Consider the following 17,395-nt stretch of genomic DNA (forward strand, 5'->3'; position numbering starts at 1 on the left):
TGAGAGAGAGAGAGAGAGAGAGAGAGAGAGAGAGAGAGAGAGAGAATGTTTCTGTTAGGTAGGAATATTCTATGGGTAAACTTTTGGGTCTTAGTTACAACAAAACAATATTCCAAAGGACCTCTGTCAGTCTAGCATCCTTTGGCATTATGAAAAACTTCAATTTTACATATCTTCAGCAATATTTGAAGGTATCATGTTTCTCTAATTTTAGTCACTTATGAGTATATTGCATCCTCACACTATCATTGTAATTTTTCTCTCCTTAGTAATTAACGAGATTGAACAATTATGAAACATTAGCAATTTGGTACTTTCTGTAAAGTGCTTCTAGGAGAGATTCGTTTTTCTGTTAAGTTGTCTGCATTCATGAATATTGTTTTTACATTAAGAGTAGTATTTTATTGGTTAAAATGTTATATTTTCTCCCATTTTCACTTTATACTATTAGAAATGAACAGAGGTTTTTACATTCAATGTAGTTCAACTTTTAACTCTTCTTTATGATTAGTGTATTTTGTTGGTTGAGACAGGTCTCACTATGGAGCCCAGTAACCTGAAACTTTCTATGCACTCTAGGTTGGCTTCAAAACTGTGATCCTCCTGTTTCAGCTTTTCAAGTGCCAGCACTTAGGATTGATCATTTTTAGTTCAACTTTAGAAGTATTTCCTATTCCAAAGGCTTAACTATATTCTTTCACATAATCTGTCCTACTGTTGAATCTACTGAAAACATTTTTCTATACTGTAATCTAATTAACCTTAAAACATTTACTAGATATGATGTCTATCAGGGGATGGCTCAGTCAGTAAACTGCTTCCCATGCAAGCATGAGGAACCAAGTTGGACCCCAGAAATTATGTAAGCCCTATCCTGGCACAGAGGGACATGCTTATAATTAGTGCTGAGGAGACAAACAAAAACAGGCAAATTCTGGAGCTCACTGGCTAGCCTAGACTACTTAATGAACCCCACTTATTTCATTTCCAAACGAATTCACTGATCTTAAAGGCAAATGAATTTTGTGCTTAAGCTTGTAAAATCTTATTTGAATAACACTGAGCTCTGTTTACCATTTTTTATATTTTTGCATGTGTATTTATGAAATAGTAAAAAGAAAAACTGTTTCATGTAATATACCACTGAACTTTGATACATGAACAAATGTTTTTTTCTTTGTCGTTCTTTCAAAAAATCTCTTGTGATTTTAGGTTGAATTTCCTCCCTAGACTTTTAATAGAATTTCCAACTGAAGCCACTTGACTAACATCCTCACACCCACTAGAACTATATTCACTTAAACTACAATTTTATTAATAAGCAAAGAGCTACTGATAATTTTTATCTATGGTCTGTTTCATTAAGGTATGAAGTGTATTTCTAGAAATGTCTGTATCGCCTACATTCAAACTGATTCCAACACAGCCTCTCACATGTTTCCATTGTCTCTCTAGAGTGTGCAGCATCTACTGCAATGTCTTTCTCTTTTTCCTATTCCTTTTTGATACTGATTATTCATTATTTTTTTCCTTCCTGAATAATTTGTGGGGTTATTGGCTTTATGAGATACTTTCAGAGTAGAACACTGTCTTTGTTACATCTCTAAGATTTCTATTTCATTAATGTGAGTTGTCTTTATTATTTCACTCATTATACTGTCAGACTTAATTTCTTTTTCTCTCATTCAATCTTCCTGAGAGGAATGCTTATATTATATTATAATATATTCATTTGAACTATGAAAACTCACAAGGAGTTAATAAATCCAACCAGCTTTGTTAGATTGAATATCTCAACCTATTTTTTAAATGCTGACATATATTAGTATTATCATTTTATTATGTCAATATACACTAAAATTTCCTCATGTATTATTTAACTATTCCTCATTTATCACTGATTCCCTATGTTCTCAAGTAAGATTATTCCTTGCTTTGTCCATTATTGTATCTGCCACATGATGAGTGCTTTTTCAGTTTGAATATAAACTACAATAAACTAAAATGAGCTTTATAGTTCCACAGAAATAACAACACACACACACACACACACACACACACACACACACACACAAAACCAGTTATCTCTGCTCTCAATAGGAGGGCTGATCCAAAACAATCAAATAAACTCTTAAAGTAACGTTTTTGAACATTTTTTCTGACAGAAATCATCAGCCCATCAAATTGAGTAAAAGGCAGCGATTGCCCACTAATTATTAGACCATTCTACTGAAGCAATATTTATTATCTCTCACTTTACCTTGCATCAATTTTGCATCTTCTTTTCCCCATCATTTTGATTGATTTATAAGGCTTAAATTCGGTTCTTTCACGGGGTAATCATAAACTTGCTAAACTATATATTAAATATAAAACACACACAGCATACATATTCCATTTTGCCCAATAAACCATGGTCCATAAGGCTTTAGGTTGGACTATAATACTCACAGTTGACAAGCTTAGGGCATCGCTCGTCATGGGCAGTCGACAGACAGCCACAGGCACTCTGGGGCCGGGCAAGCACAAGCCCACACAGCCACAAGCATTGACAGCAGGAGCCTCGCGGGTCCAGCGAGAGTCAGGCCAGCGACAGCGAGGGCCACTCCGACTACTCAGAAGCACACACACAGGGAGCCCACGGTGGGATCCAAACAAGCCAGAGGCACGAGCAGCGACCCTCCCGAGGCCAGCAGGGCTCCGGACACCCCCAGGTGTACTACTATGGTGTAGAAGAAACCGAGGACGAGTCCGATGCCCAGCAGGGGCACCACCAGCAGCAGCAACAGCAGCGGCAGCAGCAGCGGCAGCGGCACCAGCATGAACAGGAACGAGAACATGAACACCAACAGCCAGAGTCCAGCCACAGGCAGCAGGGGTCCAGTGGGAGAACGCACCGGGCAGCTCGCCATGAACAGGAAAGCGACAGCACCAGGCAAAGGGGCTCTCACCAGGCGCACAGCTCCGCTCGCACCCAGGAGGAGATCGCACGCGGAAGGTCTGGAGCCAGTGCCAGTGAGGGTCCGGGGCCCCAGAGGGAGGCTGCCAGGGACAGCTCTGAGCACGCCCAGTCCAGAAGGAGCGAGACCATCAGCCGTGGACGCTCAGGACACTCCACTGGGAGAGCCCACGAAGACCGCCACGAGCAGGCAACAGACCGCTCTGCCCGCTCCGGGTCCAGGGGAGGCCAGGCCGGCTCCCACAGTGAGAGCGAGGCCTCCGGTGGTCAGGCCGGCCGCAGAGGCACTGCAGCCACCAGGCACACATCTCGCCCCGAACAGTCTCCAGACACTGCTGGCCGGACCGGATCCAGCCGTGGACAGCAGTCCGCCCAACGACATGCTGACTCAACCCCGGGCAGCACAAGAACCGGCTCCAGAGGAAGAGGAGAGTCCCCAGCTGGCCAGCAGTCCCCCGACAGAGCCAGGCACATCGAATCCAGGAGGGGTAGAACCCGGGAGGCCAGCGCCAGCCAGTCCAGTGACAGCGAAGGCCATTCTGGAGCCCATGCCGGGATCGGGCAAGGGCAGACCTCAACCACTCACAGGAGGGCAGGCTCCAGCTCAGGGAGCCAGCGGGCCTCTGCTGGTGGCCAAGCAGCTGACACCTCCAGTCGCTCAGGGGCCAGTCAAGGCCAGGCATCAGGCCAGGGTCGTGCAGGGTCCCGAAGCAGGGAAGCTCAGGGCATCGCTCGTCATGGGCAGTCGACAGACAGCCACAGGCACTCTGGGGCCGGGCAAGCACAAGCCCACACAGCCACAAGCATTGACAGCAGGAGGCCTCGCGGGTCCAGCGAGAGTCAGGCCAGCGACAGCGAGGGCCACTCCGACTACTCAGAAGCACACACACAGGGAGCCCACGGTGGGATCCAAACAAGCCAGAGGCACGAGCAGCGACCCTCCCGAGGCCAGCAGGGCTCCGGACACCCCCAGGTGTACTACTATGGTGTAGAAGAAACCGAGGACGAGTCCGATGCCCAGCAGGGGCACCACCAGCAGCAGCAACAGCAGCGGCAGCAGCAGCGGCAGCGGCACCAGCATGAACAGGAACGAGAACATGAACACCAACAGCCAGAGTCCAGCCACAGGCAGCAGGGGTCCAGTGGGAGAACGCACCGGGCAGCTCGCCATGAACAGGAAAGCGACAGCACCAGGCAAAGGGGCTCTCACCAGGCGCACAGCTCCGCTCGCACCCAGGAGGAGATCGCACGCGGAAGGTCTGGAGCCAGTGCCAGTGAGGGTCCGGGGCCCCAGAGGGAGGCTGCCAGGGACAGCTCTGAGCACGCCCAGTCCAGAAGGAGCGAGACCATCAGCCGTGGACGCTCAGGACACTCCACTGGGAGAGCCCACGAAGACCGCCACGAGCAGGCAACAGACCGCTCTGCCCGCTCCGGGTCCAGGGGAGGCCAGGCCGGCTCCCACAGTGAGAGCGAGGCCTCCGGTGGTCAGGCCGGCCGCAGAGGCACTGCAGCCACCAGGCACACATCTCGCCCCGAACAGTCTCCAGACACTGCTGGCCGGACCGGATCCAGCCGTGGACAGCAGTCCGCCCAACGACATGCTGACTCAACCCCGGGCAGCACAAGAACCGGCTCCAGAGGAAGAGGAGAGTCCCCAGCTGGCCAGCAGTCCCCCGACAGAGCCAGGCACATCGAATCCAGGAGGGGTAGAACCCGGGAGGCCAGCGCCAGCCAGTCCAGTGACAGCGAAGGCCATTCTGGAGCCCATGCCGGGATCGGGCAAGGGCAGACCTCAACCACTCACAGGAGGGCAGGCTCCAGCTCAGGGAGCCAGCGGGCCTCTGCTGGTGGCCAAGCAGCTGACACCTCCAGTCGCTCAGGGGCCAGTCAAGGCCAGGCATCAGGCCAGGGTCGTGCAGGGTCCCGAAGCAGGGAAGCTCAGGGCATCGCTCGTCATGGGCAGTCGACAGACAGCCACAGGCACTCTGGGGCCGGGCAAGCACAAGCCCACACAGCCACAAGCATTGACAGCAGGAGGCCTCGCGGGTCCAGCGAGAGTCAGGCCAGCGACAGCGAGGGCCACTCCGACTACTCAGAAGCACACACACAGGGAGCCCACGGTGGGATCCAAACAAGCCAGAGGCACGAGCAGCGACCCTCCCGAGGCCAGCAGGGCTCCGGACACCCCCAGGTGTACTACTATGGTGTAGAAGAAACCGAGGACGAGTCCGATGCCCAGCAGGGGCACCACCAGCAGCAGCAACAGCAGCGGCAGCAGCAGCGGCAGCGGCACCAGCATGAACAGGAACGAGAACATGAACACCAACAGCCAGAGTCCAGCCACAGGCAGCAGGGGTCCAGTGGGAGAACGCACCGGGCAGCTCGCCATGAACAGGAAAGCGACAGCACCAGGCAAAGGGGCTCTCACCAGGCGCACAGCTCCGCTCGCACCCAGGAGGAGATCGCACGCGGAAGGTCTGGAGCCAGTGCCAGTGAGGGTCCGGGGCCCCAGAGGGAGGCTGCCAGGGACAGCTCTGAGCACGCCCAGTCCAGAAGGAGCGAGACCATCAGCCGTGGACGCTCAGGACACTCCACTGGGAGAGCCCACGAAGACCGCCACGAGCAGGCAACAGACCGCTCTGCCCGCTCCGGGTCCAGGGGAGGCCAGGCCGGCTCCCACAGTGAGAGCGAGGCCTCCGGTGGTCAGGCCGGCCGCAGAGGCACTGCAGCCACCAGGCACACATCTCGCCCCGAACAGTCTCCAGACACTGCTGGCCGGACCGGATCCAGCCGTGGACAGCAGTCCGCCCAACGACATGCTGACTCAACCCCGGGCAGCACAAGAACCGGCTCCAGAGGAAGAGGAGAGTCCCCAGCTGGCCAGCAGTCCCCCGACAGAGCCAGGCACATCGAATCCAGGAGGGGTAGAACCCGGGAGGCCAGCGCCAGCCAGTCCAGTGACAGCGAAGGCCATTCTGGAGCCCATGCCGGGATCGGGCAAGGGCAGACCTCAACCACTCACAGGAGGGCAGGCTCCAGCTCAGGGAGCCAGCGGGCCTCTGCTGGTGGCCAAGCAGCTGACACCTCCAGTCGCTCAGGGGCCAGTCAAGGCCAGGCATCAGGCCAGGGTCGTGCAGGGTCCCGAAGCAGGGAAGCTCAGGGCATCGCTCGTCATGGGCAGTCGACAGACAGCCACAGGCACTCTGGGGCCGGGCAAGCACAAGCCCACACAGCCACAAGCATTGACAGCAGGAGGCCTCGCGGGTCCAGCGAGAGTCAGGCCAGCGACAGCGAGGGCCACTCCGACTACTCAGAAGCACACACACAGGGAGCCCACGGTGGGATCCAAACAAGCCAGAGGCACGAGCAGCGACCCTCCCGAGGCCAGCAGGGCTCCGGACACCCCCAGGTGTACTACTATGGTGTAGAAGAAACCGAGGACGAGTCCGATGCCCAGCAGGGGCACCACCAGCAGCAGCAACAGCAGCGGCAGCAGCAGCGGCAGCGGCACCAGCATGAACAGGAACGAGAACATGAACACCAACAGCCAGAGTCCAGCCACAGGCAGCAGGGGTCCAGTGGGAGAACGCACCGGGCAGCTCGCCATGAACAGGAAAGCGACAGCACCAGGCAAAGGGGCTCTCACCAGGCGCACAGCTCCGCTCGCACCCAGGAGGAGATCGCACGCGGAAGGTCTGGAGCCAGTGCCAGTGAGGGTCCGGGGCCCCAGAGGGAGGCTGCCAGGGACAGCTCTGAGCACGCCCAGTCCAGAAGGAGCGAGACCATCAGCCGTGGACGCTCAGGACACTCCACTGGGAGAGCCCACGAAGACCGCCACGAGCAGGCAACAGACCGCTCTGCCCGCTCCGGGTCCAGGGGAGGCCAGGCCGGCTCCCACAGTGAGAGCGAGGCCTCCGGTGGTCAGGCCGGCCGCAGAGGCACTGCAGCCACCAGGCACACATCTCGCCCCGAACAGTCTCCAGACACTGCTGGCCGGACCGGATCCAGCCGTGGACAGCAGTCCGCCCAACGACATGCTGACTCAACCCCGGGCAGCACAAGAACCGGCTCCAGAGGAAGAGGAGAGTCCCCAGCTGGCCAGCAGTCCCCCGACAGAGCCAGGCACATCGAATCCAGGAGGGGTAGAACCCGGGAGGCCAGCGCCAGCCAGTCCAGTGACAGCGAAGGCCATTCTGGAGCCCATGCCGGGATCGGGCAAGGGCAGACCTCAACCACTCACAGGAGGGCAGGCTCCAGCTCAGGGAGCCAGCGGGCCTCTGCTGGTGGCCAAGCAGCTGACACCTCCAGTCGCTCAGGGGCCAGTCAAGGCCAGGCATCAGGCCAGGGTCGTGCAGGGTCCCGAAGCAGGGAAGCTCAGGGCATCGCTCGTCATGGGCAGTCGACAGACAGCCACAGGCACTCTGGGGCCGGGCAAGCACAAGCCCACACAGCCACAAGCATTGACAGCAGGAGGCCTCGCGGGTCCAGCGAGAGTCAGGCCAGCGACAGCGAGGGCCACTCCGACTACTCAGAAGCACACACACAGGGAGCCCACGGTGGGATCCAAACAAGCCAGAGGCACGAGCAGCGACCCTCCCGAGGCCAGCAGGGCTCCGGACACCCCCAGGTGTACTACTATGGTGTAGAAGAAACCGAGGACGAGTCCGATGCCCAGCAGGGGCACCACCAGCAGCAGCAACAGCAGCGGCAGCAGCAGCGGCAGCGGCACCAGCATGAACAGGAACGAGAACATGAACACCAACAGCCAGAGTCCAGCCACAGGCAGCAGGGGTCCAGTGGGAGAACGCACCGGGCAGCTCGCCATGAACAGGAAAGCGACAGCACCAGGCAAAGGGGCTCTCACCAGGCGCACAGCTCCGCTCGCACCCAGGAGGAGATCGCACGCGGAAGGTCTGGAGCCAGTGCCAGTGAGGGTCCGGGGCCCCAGAGGGAGGCTGCCAGGGACAGCTCTGAGCACGCCCAGTCCAGAAGGAGCGAGACCATCAGCCGTGGACGCTCAGGACACTCCACTGGGAGAGCCCACGAAGACCGCCACGAGCAGGCAACAGACCGCTCTGCCCGCTCCGGGTCCAGGGGAGGCCAGGCCGGCTCCCACAGTGAGAGCGAGGCCTCCGGTGGTCAGGCCGGCCGCAGAGGCACTGCAGCCACCAGGCACACATCTCGCCCCGAACAGTCTCCAGACACTGCTGGCCGGACCGGATCCAGCCGTGGACAGCAGTCCGCCCAACGACATGCTGACTCAACCCCGGGCAGCACAAGAACCGGCTCCAGAGGAAGAGGAGAGTCCCCAGCTGGCCAGCAGTCCCCCGACAGAGCCAGGCACATCGAATCCAGGAGGGGTAGAACCCGGGAGGCCAGCGCCAGCCAGTCCAGTGACAGCGAAGGCCATTCTGGAGCCCATGCCGGGATCGGGCAAGGGCAGACCTCAACCACTCACAGGAGGGCAGGCTCCAGCTCAGGGAGCCAGCGGGCCTCTGCTGGTGGCCAAGCAGCTGACACCTCCAGTCGCTCAGGGGCCAGTCAAGGCCAGGCATCAGGCCAGGGTCGTGCAGGGTCCCGAAGCAGGGAAGCTCAGGGCATCGCTCGTCATGGGCAGTCGACAGACAGCCACAGGCACTCTGGGGCCGGGCAAGCACAAGCCCACACAGCCACAAGCATTGACAGCAGGAGGCCTCGCGGGTCCAGCGAGAGTCAGGCCAGCGACAGCGAGGGCCACTCCGACTACTCAGAAGCACACACACAGGGAGCCCACGGTGGGATCCAAACAAGCCAGAGGCACGAGCAGCGACCCTCCCGAGGCCAGCAGGGCTCCGGACACCCCCAGGTGTACTACTATGGTGTAGAAGAAACCGAGGACGAGTCCGATGCCCAGCAGGGGCACCACCAGCAGCAGCAACAGCAGCGGCAGCAGCAGCGGCAGCGGCACCAGCATGAACAGGAACGAGAACATGAACACCAACAGCCAGAGTCCAGCCACAGGCAGCAGGGGTCCAGTGGGAGAACGCACCGGGCAGCTCGCCATGAACAGGAAAGCGACAGCACCAGGCAAAGGGGCTCTCACCAGGCGCACAGCTCCGCTCGCACCCAGGAGGAGATCGCACGCGGAAGGTCTGGAGCCAGTGCCAGTGAGGGTCCGGGGCCCCAGAGGGAGGCTGCCAGGGACAGCTCTGAGCACGCCCAGTCCAGAAGGAGCGAGACCATCAGCCGTGGACGCTCAGGACACTCCACTGGGAGAGCCCACGAAGACCGCCACGAGCAGGCAACAGACCGCTCTGCCCGCTCCGGGTCCAGGGGAGGCCAGGCCGGCTCCCACAGTGAGAGCGAGGCCTCCGGTGGTCAGGCCGGCCGCAGAGGCACTGCAGCCACCAGGCACACATCTCGCCCCGAACAGTCTCCAGACACTGCTGGCCGGACCGGATCCAGCCGTGGACAGCAGTCCGCCCAACGACATGCTGACTCAACCCCGGGCAGCACAAGAACCGGCTCCAGAGGAAGAGGAGAGTCCCCAGCTGGCCAGCAGTCCCCCGACAGAGCCAGGCACATCGAATCCAGGAGGGGTAGAACCCGGGAGGCCAGCGCCAGCCAGTCCAGTGACAGCGAAGGCCATTCTGGAGCCCATGCCGGGATCGGGCAAGGGCAGACCTCAACCACTCACAGGAGGGCAGGCTCCAGCTCAGGGAGCCAGCGGGCCTCTGCTGGTGGCCAAGCAGCTGACACCTCCAGTCGCTCAGGGGCCAGTCAAGGCCAGGCATCAGGCCAGGGTCGTGCAGGGTCCCGAAGCAGGGAAGCTCAGGGCATCGCTCGTCATGGGCAGTCGACAGACAGCCACAGGCACTCTGGGGCCGGGCAAGCACAAGCCCACACAGCCACAAGCATTGACAGCAGGAGGCCTCGCGGGTCCAGCGAGAGTCAGGCCAGCGACAGCGAGGGCCACTCCGACTACTCAGAAGCACACACACAGGGAGCCCACGGTGGGATCCAAACAAGCCAGAGGCACGAGCAGCGACCCTCCCGAGGCCAGCAGGGCTCCGGACACCCCCAGGTGTACTACTATGGTGTAGAAGAAACCGAGGACGAGTCCGATGCCCAGCAGGGGCACCACCAGCAGCAGCAACAGCAGCGGCAGCAGCAGCGGCAGCGGCACCAGCATGAACAGGAACGAGAACATGAACACCAACAGCCAGAGTCCAGCCACAGGCAGCAGGGGTCCAGTGGGAGAACGCACCGGGCAGCTCGCCATGAACAGGAAAGCGACAGCACCAGGCAAAGGGGCTCTCACCAGGCGCACAGCTCCGCTCGCACCCAGGAGGAGATCGCACGCGGAAGGTCTGGAGCCAGTGCCAGTGAGGGTCCGGGGCCCCAGAGGGAGGCTGCCAGGGACAGCTCTGAGCACGCCCAGTCCAGAAGGAGCGAGACCATCAGCCGTGGACGCTCAGGACACTCCACTGGGAGAGCCCACGAAGACCGCCACGAGCAGGCAACAGACCGCTCTGCCCGCTCCGGGTCCAGGGGAGGCCAGGCCGGCTCCCACAGTGAGAGCGAGGCCTCCGGTGGTCAGGCCGGCCGCAGAGGCACTGCAGCCACCAGGCACACATCTCGCCCCGAACAGTCTCCAGACACTGCTGGCCGGACCGGATCCAGCCGTGGACAGCAGTCCGCCCAACGACATGCTGACTCAACCCCGGGCAGCACAAGAACCGGCTCCAGAGGAAGAGGAGAGTCCCCAGCTGGCCAGCAGTCCCCCGACAGAGCCAGGCACATCGAATCCAGGAGGGGTAGAACCCGGGAGGCCAGCGCCAGCCAGTCCAGTGACAGCGAAGGCCATTCTGGAGCCCATGCCGGGATCGGGCAAGGGCAGACCTCAACCACTCACAGGAGGGCAGGCTCCAGCTCAGGGAGCCAGCGGGCCTCTGCTGGTGGCCAAGCAGCTGACACCTCCAGTCGCTCAGGGGCCAGTCAAGGCCAGGCATCAGGCCAGGGTCGTGCAGGGTCCCGAAGCAGGGAAGCTCAGGGCATCGCTCGTCATGGGCAGTCGACAGACAGCCACAGGCACTCTGGGGCCGGGCAAGCACAAGCCCACACAGCCACAAGCATTGACAGCAGGAGGCCTCGCGGGTCCAGCGAGAGTCAGGCCAGCGACAGCGAGGGCCACTCCGACTACTCAGAAGCACACACACAGGGAGCCCACGGTGGGATCCAAACAAGCCAGAGGCACGAGCAGCGACCCTCCCGAGGCCAGCAGGGCTCCGGACACCCCCAGGTGTACTACTATGGTGTAGAAGAAACCGAGGACGAGTCCGATGCCCAGCAGGGGCACCACCAGCAGCAGCAACAGCAGCGGCAGCAGCAGCGGCAGCGGCACCAGCATGAACAGGAACGAGAACATGAACACCAACAGCCAGAGTCCAGCCACAGGCAGCAGGGGTCCAGTGGGAGAACGCACCGGGCAGCTCGCCATGAACAGGAAAGCGACAGCACCAGGCAAAGGGGCTCTCACCAGGCGCACAGCTCCGCTCGCACCCAGGAGGAGATCGCACGCGGAAGGTCTGGAGCCAGTGCCAGTGAGGGTCCGGGGCCCCAGAGGGAGGCTGCCAGGGACAGCTCTGAGCACGCCCAGTCCAGAAGGAGCGAGACCATCAGCCGTGGACGCTCAGGACACTCCACTGGGAGAGCCCACGAAGACCGCCACGAGCAGGCAACAGACCGCTCTGCCCGCTCCGGGTCCAGGGGAGGCCAGGCCGGCTCCCACAGTGAGAGCGAGGCCTCCGGTGGTCAGGCCGGCCGCAGAGGCACTGCAGCCACCAGGCACACATCTCGCCCCGAACAGTCTCCAGACACTGCTGGCCGGACCGGATCCAGCCGTGGACAGCAGTCCGCCCAACGACATGCTGACTCAACCCCGGGCAGCACAAGAACCGGCTCCAGAGGAAGAGGAGAGTCCCCAGCTGGCCAGCAGTCCCCCGACAGAGCCAGGCACATCGAATCCAGGAGGGGTAGAACCCGGGAGGCCAGCGCCAGCCAGTCCAGTGACAGCGAAGGCCATTCTGGAGCCCATGCCGGGATCGGGCAAGGGCAGACCTCAACCACTCACAGGAGGGCAGGCTCCAGCTCAGGGAGCCAGCGGGCCTCTGCTGGTGGCCAAGCAGCTGACACCTCCAGTCGCTCAGGGGCCAGTCAAGGCCAGGCATCAGGCCAGGGTCGTGCAGGGTCCCGAAGCAGGGAAGCTCAGGGCATCGCTCGTCATGGGCAGTCGACAGACAGCCACAGGCACTCTGGGGCCGGGCAAGCACAAGCCCACACAGCCACAAGCATTGACAGCAGGAGGCCTCGCGGGTCCAGCGAGAGTCAGGCCAGCGACAGCGAGGGCCACTCCGACTACTCAGAAGCACACACACAGGGAGCCCACGGTGGGATCCAAACAAGCCAGAGGCACGAGCAGCGACCCTCCCGAGGCCAGCAGGGCTCCGGACACCCCCAGGTGTACTACTATGGTGTAGAAGAAACCGAGGACGAGTCCGATGCCCAGCAGGGGCACCACCAGCAGCAGCAACAGCAGCGGCAGCAGCAGCGGCAGCGGCACCAGCATGAACAGGAACGAGAACATGAACACCAACAGCCAGAGTCCAGCCACAGGCAGCAGGGGTCCAGTGGGAGAACGCACCGGGCAGCTCGCCATGAACAGGAAAGCGACAGCACCAGGCAAAGGGGCTCTCACCAGGCGCACAGCTCCGCTCGCACCCAGGAGGAGATCGCACGCGGAAGGTCTGGAGCCAGTGCCAGTGAGGGTCCGGGGCCCCAGAGGGAGGCTGCCAGGGACAGCTCTGAGCACGCCCAGTCCAGAAGGAGCGAGACCATCAGCCGTGGACGCTCAGGACACTCCACTGGGAGAGCCCACGAAGACCGCCACGAGCAGGCAACAGACCGCTCTGCCCGCTCCGGGTCCAGGGGAGGCCAGGCCGGCTCCCACAGTGAGAGCGAGGCCTCCGGTGGTCAGGCCGGCCGCAGAGGCACTGCAGCCACCAGGCACACATCTCGCCCCGAACAGTCTCCAGACACTGCTGGCCGGACCGGATCCAGCCGTGGACAGCAGTCCGCCCAACGACATGCTGACTCAACCCCGGGCAGCACAAGAACCGGCTCCAGAGGAAGAGGAGAGTCCCCAGCTGGCCAGCAGTCCCCCGACAGAGCCAGGCACATCGAATCCAGGAGGGGTAGAACCCGGGAGGCCAGCGCCAGCCAGTCCAGTGACAGCGAAGGCCATTCTGGAGCCCATGCCGGGATCGGGCAAGGGCAGACCTCAACCACTCACAGGAGGGCAGGCTCCAGCTCAGGGAGCCAGCGGGCCTCTGCTGGTGGCCAAGCAGCTGACACCTCCAGTCGCTCAGGGGCCAGTCAAGGCCAGGCATCAGGCCAGGGTCGTGCAGGGTCCCGAAGCAGGGAAGCTCAGGGCATCGCTCGTCATGGGCAGTCGACAGACAGCCACAGGCACTCTGGGGCCGGGCAAGCACAAGCCCACACAGCCACAAGCATTGACAGCAGGAGGCCTCGCGGGTCCAGCGAGAGTCAGGCCAGCGACAGCGAGGGCCACTCCGACTACTCAGAAGCACACACACAGGGAGCCCACGGTGGGATCCAAACAAGCCAGAGGCACGAGCAGCGACCCTCCCGAGGCCAGCAGGGCTCCGGACACCCCCAGGTGTACTACTATGGTGTAGAAGAAACCGAGGACGAGTCCGATGCCCAGCAGGGGCACCACCAGCAGCAGCAACAGCAGCGGCAGCAGCAGCGGCAGCGGCACCAGCATGAACAGGAACGAGAACATGAACACCAACAGCCAGAGTCCAGCCACAGGCAGCAGGGGTCCAGTGGGAGAACGCACCGGGCAGCTCGCCATGAACAGGAAAGCGACAGCACCAGGCAAAGGGGCTCTCACCAGGCGCACAGCTCCGCTCGCACCCAGGAGGAGATCGCACGCGGAAGGTCTGGAGCCAGTGCCAGTGAGGGTCCGGGGCCCCAGAGGGAGGCTGCCAGGGACAGCTCTGAGCACGCCCAGTCCAGAAGGAGCGAGACCATCAGCCGTGGACGCTCAGGACACTCCACTGGGAGAGCCCACGAAGACCGCCACGAGCAGGCAACAGACCGCTCTGCCCGCTCCGGGTCCAGGGGAGGCCAGGCCGGCTCCCACAGTGAGAGCGAGGCCTCCGGTGGTCAGGCCGGCCGCAGAGGCACTGCAGCCACCAGGCACACATCTCGCCCCGAACAGTCTCCAGACACTGCTGGCCGGACCGGATCCAGCCGTGGACAGCAGTCCGCCCAACGACATGCTGACTCAACCCCGGGCAGCACAAGAACCGGCTCCAGAGGAAGAGGAGAGTCCCCAGCTGGCCAGCAGTCCCCCGACAGAGCCAGGCACATCGAATCCAGGAGGGGTAGAACCCGGGAGGCCAGCGCCAGCCAGTCCAGTGACAGCGAAGGCCATTCTGGAGCCCATGCCGGGATCGGGCAAGGGCAGACCTCAACCACTCACAGGAGGGCAGGCTCCAGCTCAGGGAGCCAGCAGGCCTCTGTTGAAGGTTCTGATGGCTATGATTCTATTGTTAAATCTAAATATCTTAGTTTTAGTCAATCACATTGCTATTATTATTAACAATGAGCAGCAATTTGCAACAGATTAAATGCTGAAATATAACCTCAAACATAGGGATTGTTCATTTTAGTATTTGGGTTTTTGGTTCCTTATTATCCTTAATTCATATCAGGTATTTCCTTTTCCTTTATAGTTCCCTTTACTCTATCAATATTTTGAGCCTAAATCCTGAGTTTTCGTAATAGATATTTCTTAGGATCAAGAATTTAATTTTTAACCTCATGTTGTTTCCTATCATAGTTCTTTCTTTCGTCTTTAAAATGTTTAATTTGGTTCATTGAAGACTAGACACAATTTTACCCAAAAGTTTTAAAATACTCAAAATTTATAATGAGTCTTTTGTATGCATAATGCCCTGCCTGCACTAGGAGTTTATCATGTCTATCCTTTGTACTCCTAAAATCTGTACTTTCTTCTTCAATCATTTAAATCCCATTGGACATTTCTAATTCACCACAGTAAAATTGTATAATAATTGAAAATAAACAATTGGCTATCTAGTACTGCTTGTTTATCATGTTTTCCCTTAAAGACTTATTTCTGCGTTTCATTACTGAATCTTTCAAACTTTATAGAATTGCTATGTGACCATAAGGTACTGTCAGCTCCGAAATTACTAACGATAAAATTAATAATATACCCATACACTTCTCTACTGAAATAACTTCTCCATAACACCACCTTCCATTCTACATTTTTTTATAAATTAAAAATTAACATTTTACCTTGATTTTAAAATCCAATAATATGAGATTTTGTAGGCCTTAGGTACACATCCTCAATTCACATGTGAATTTATCACATAAATAAGTTCCTGCAAGATAATAAGCCGATATTAAGTGTAGCCATAGTAGGTTTATCTACTCCATTTCCCCCATTTTCAGCTCTCCGCATTTCCCAGTACTTCCCCATTTCTCTGGATTCTCAAATGAAACACACACACAGAAAGAGAGAGAGAGAGAGAGAGAGAGAGAGAGAGAGAGAGAGAGAGAGAGAGAGAGAGTTCTATTTTAATGTACCTTAAACAGAGCAATGCCTGAGCCACTCCTAAATTCCCGTGTTGCTAATGCCTCCCCTCCTATACTCCTGAATTATCACTTACTAAAATTTATATTCCATCTTTGGTACCCTAGACTCAATTGGGTGTTCTCTGGGGCTGCTCTTTCCCAACTCTTATATGATTGTTCTGCAGCTATCGAGACAGATCCTTCAAGCATGGTTTTTCCCCAGTGTGGCAGTACTAAATCCTTTTCTGCCCTCAGTTCCCTAGCCTGGGAAAACAAAATTCCTGTCTCTGTCTCCTTGCCCAGCCACTGAGCACCTGCAGGTTTAATTACCAGTTAGAAGCCACTAGAGGCAGGGACCTGCAGTGTCTTACATGCAGGATTCTTGTGTAATTTTGGGGGAGGACACAATTAACACAATACAAGCAAGCAATAAACCAAATCCACAACATTTCCCCCTTTTGTTCATTTAAAAAGGCCTTTTCTCTCAAATATACATTAGTTGTAACAGTTATGTGACTATAAGTTATGATATATACTAATAATCTCCAATCAATCAATTTTGTCAATTTAGGTATATTACGCTACCATCTAACTTAAAGAGTTTATGTAGATTGATGTCTATATATGCAGGTGAGGGCTAGCACAAGTTATGTTAAAGATTGGACAGTAAAAAATAAGGTGGCAACAAAGCTTTTATAAGGCAGAAGAGAAGGAAAAGAGAAGAGAATCAAAGTGGAGACAAGAAGGATGACAGATCTGGGTGGTCTTGAATTGCAAGGTAGTTGGGCTGGATTTCTGTAGGCAAATTTATCTTATCTAGGTGGTCGTTTTATATCCTTATCAATTAGTTGTGAGTTTATTGTGAGGATGTATTGTGGATTGAGAATTTAACATATAAGTCTGATTGATAAATCACAGTTGCTAGAGTCATGACTTCACTGAATAGCTGGGAGTGTGAGCAGAGTCTGTGCCAGGGAGTGGTGATAGGCCAGCCCATGCTGGACTTCTAGAGCCTTCATTTTACCAGTTAGCTGTAACCAAAGAGTCTGCAGTGAGCAGAGAGCTGCCGTGAGACATACTAATTAGAGATAAATTATGGTAGTTCCATTTGGCCCCACAGGTGCCAGAACCAACACTAGAGAACAGAGTGGCAAGGTGCCACACTGAAACACCTGTGGACCGCCTGGTCAGAGAGATCCTTGGAGAGGACGGAAGTATGCATAGGAACTGGTCATGCTGCTTTTTTACTGCAACAAGTTTACAGTTCTATATTTGAATTATGTTCTGATTTTTAACTTGAATTACCATCTGAAAACCATCCTTTCAATTTTACATCATCTTCCTCAATGCTAAATAGCTTAAGTGTATGAGACTTCAACTAGTCTTCAACCTCATCCGAGATATGAGAACAAATAAATATTACCCAAATAGATAGGAATCACCAAAAACATAGCTTCCAAAACTTAACCAATTTGTAGAGACAGCTTACTACCTGGACAGTCCCCCATTTCTTCAGACTTCATACCCAGAACCATCTGACAGACCTTAAGTGAAGCAGGAATTATGAAGGACTAGCTTACCCTGTTTTGTCAGAGCTAAGCTGCCAACTATCCTGCATCATGTGTCCTTTCCTGGACAGTATTTTTGTCTCTACATGAATTAGGGCAATTCTTGCCCAGTGGCTACCTTACCACAACTGGAGCATCTCTACTCAAAATCTTCCTTGAACCATGAAGGGATTCTGTCAGAAGCAGATATGTC

The 17,395-nt window shown here is 56.7% G+C and overlaps 1 protein-coding gene across 1 annotated transcript; it reads left to right on the top strand.

The window, feature by feature from the left end:
* Nucleotides 1–2,459: 2,459 nt before the first annotated feature.
* Nucleotides 2,460–15,123, top strand: Flg (filaggrin; the record flags this gene model as incomplete). The annotated part of the gene is given in 2 exon segments (NM_001393766.1): nucleotides 2,460–2,559; nucleotides 2,562–15,123. Coding segments are annotated over 2 exon segments (12,166 nt in total), but the record flags the coding sequence as incomplete, so codon positions are not given.
* Nucleotides 15,124–17,395: the final 2,272 nt, after the last annotated feature.

This window comes from Rattus norvegicus, chromosome 2 (assembly GCF_036323735.1).
Source record: "Rattus norvegicus strain BN/NHsdMcwi chromosome 2, GRCr8, whole genome shotgun sequence".
Lineage (NCBI taxonomy): Eukaryota > Metazoa > Chordata > Mammalia > Rodentia > Muridae > Rattus > Rattus norvegicus.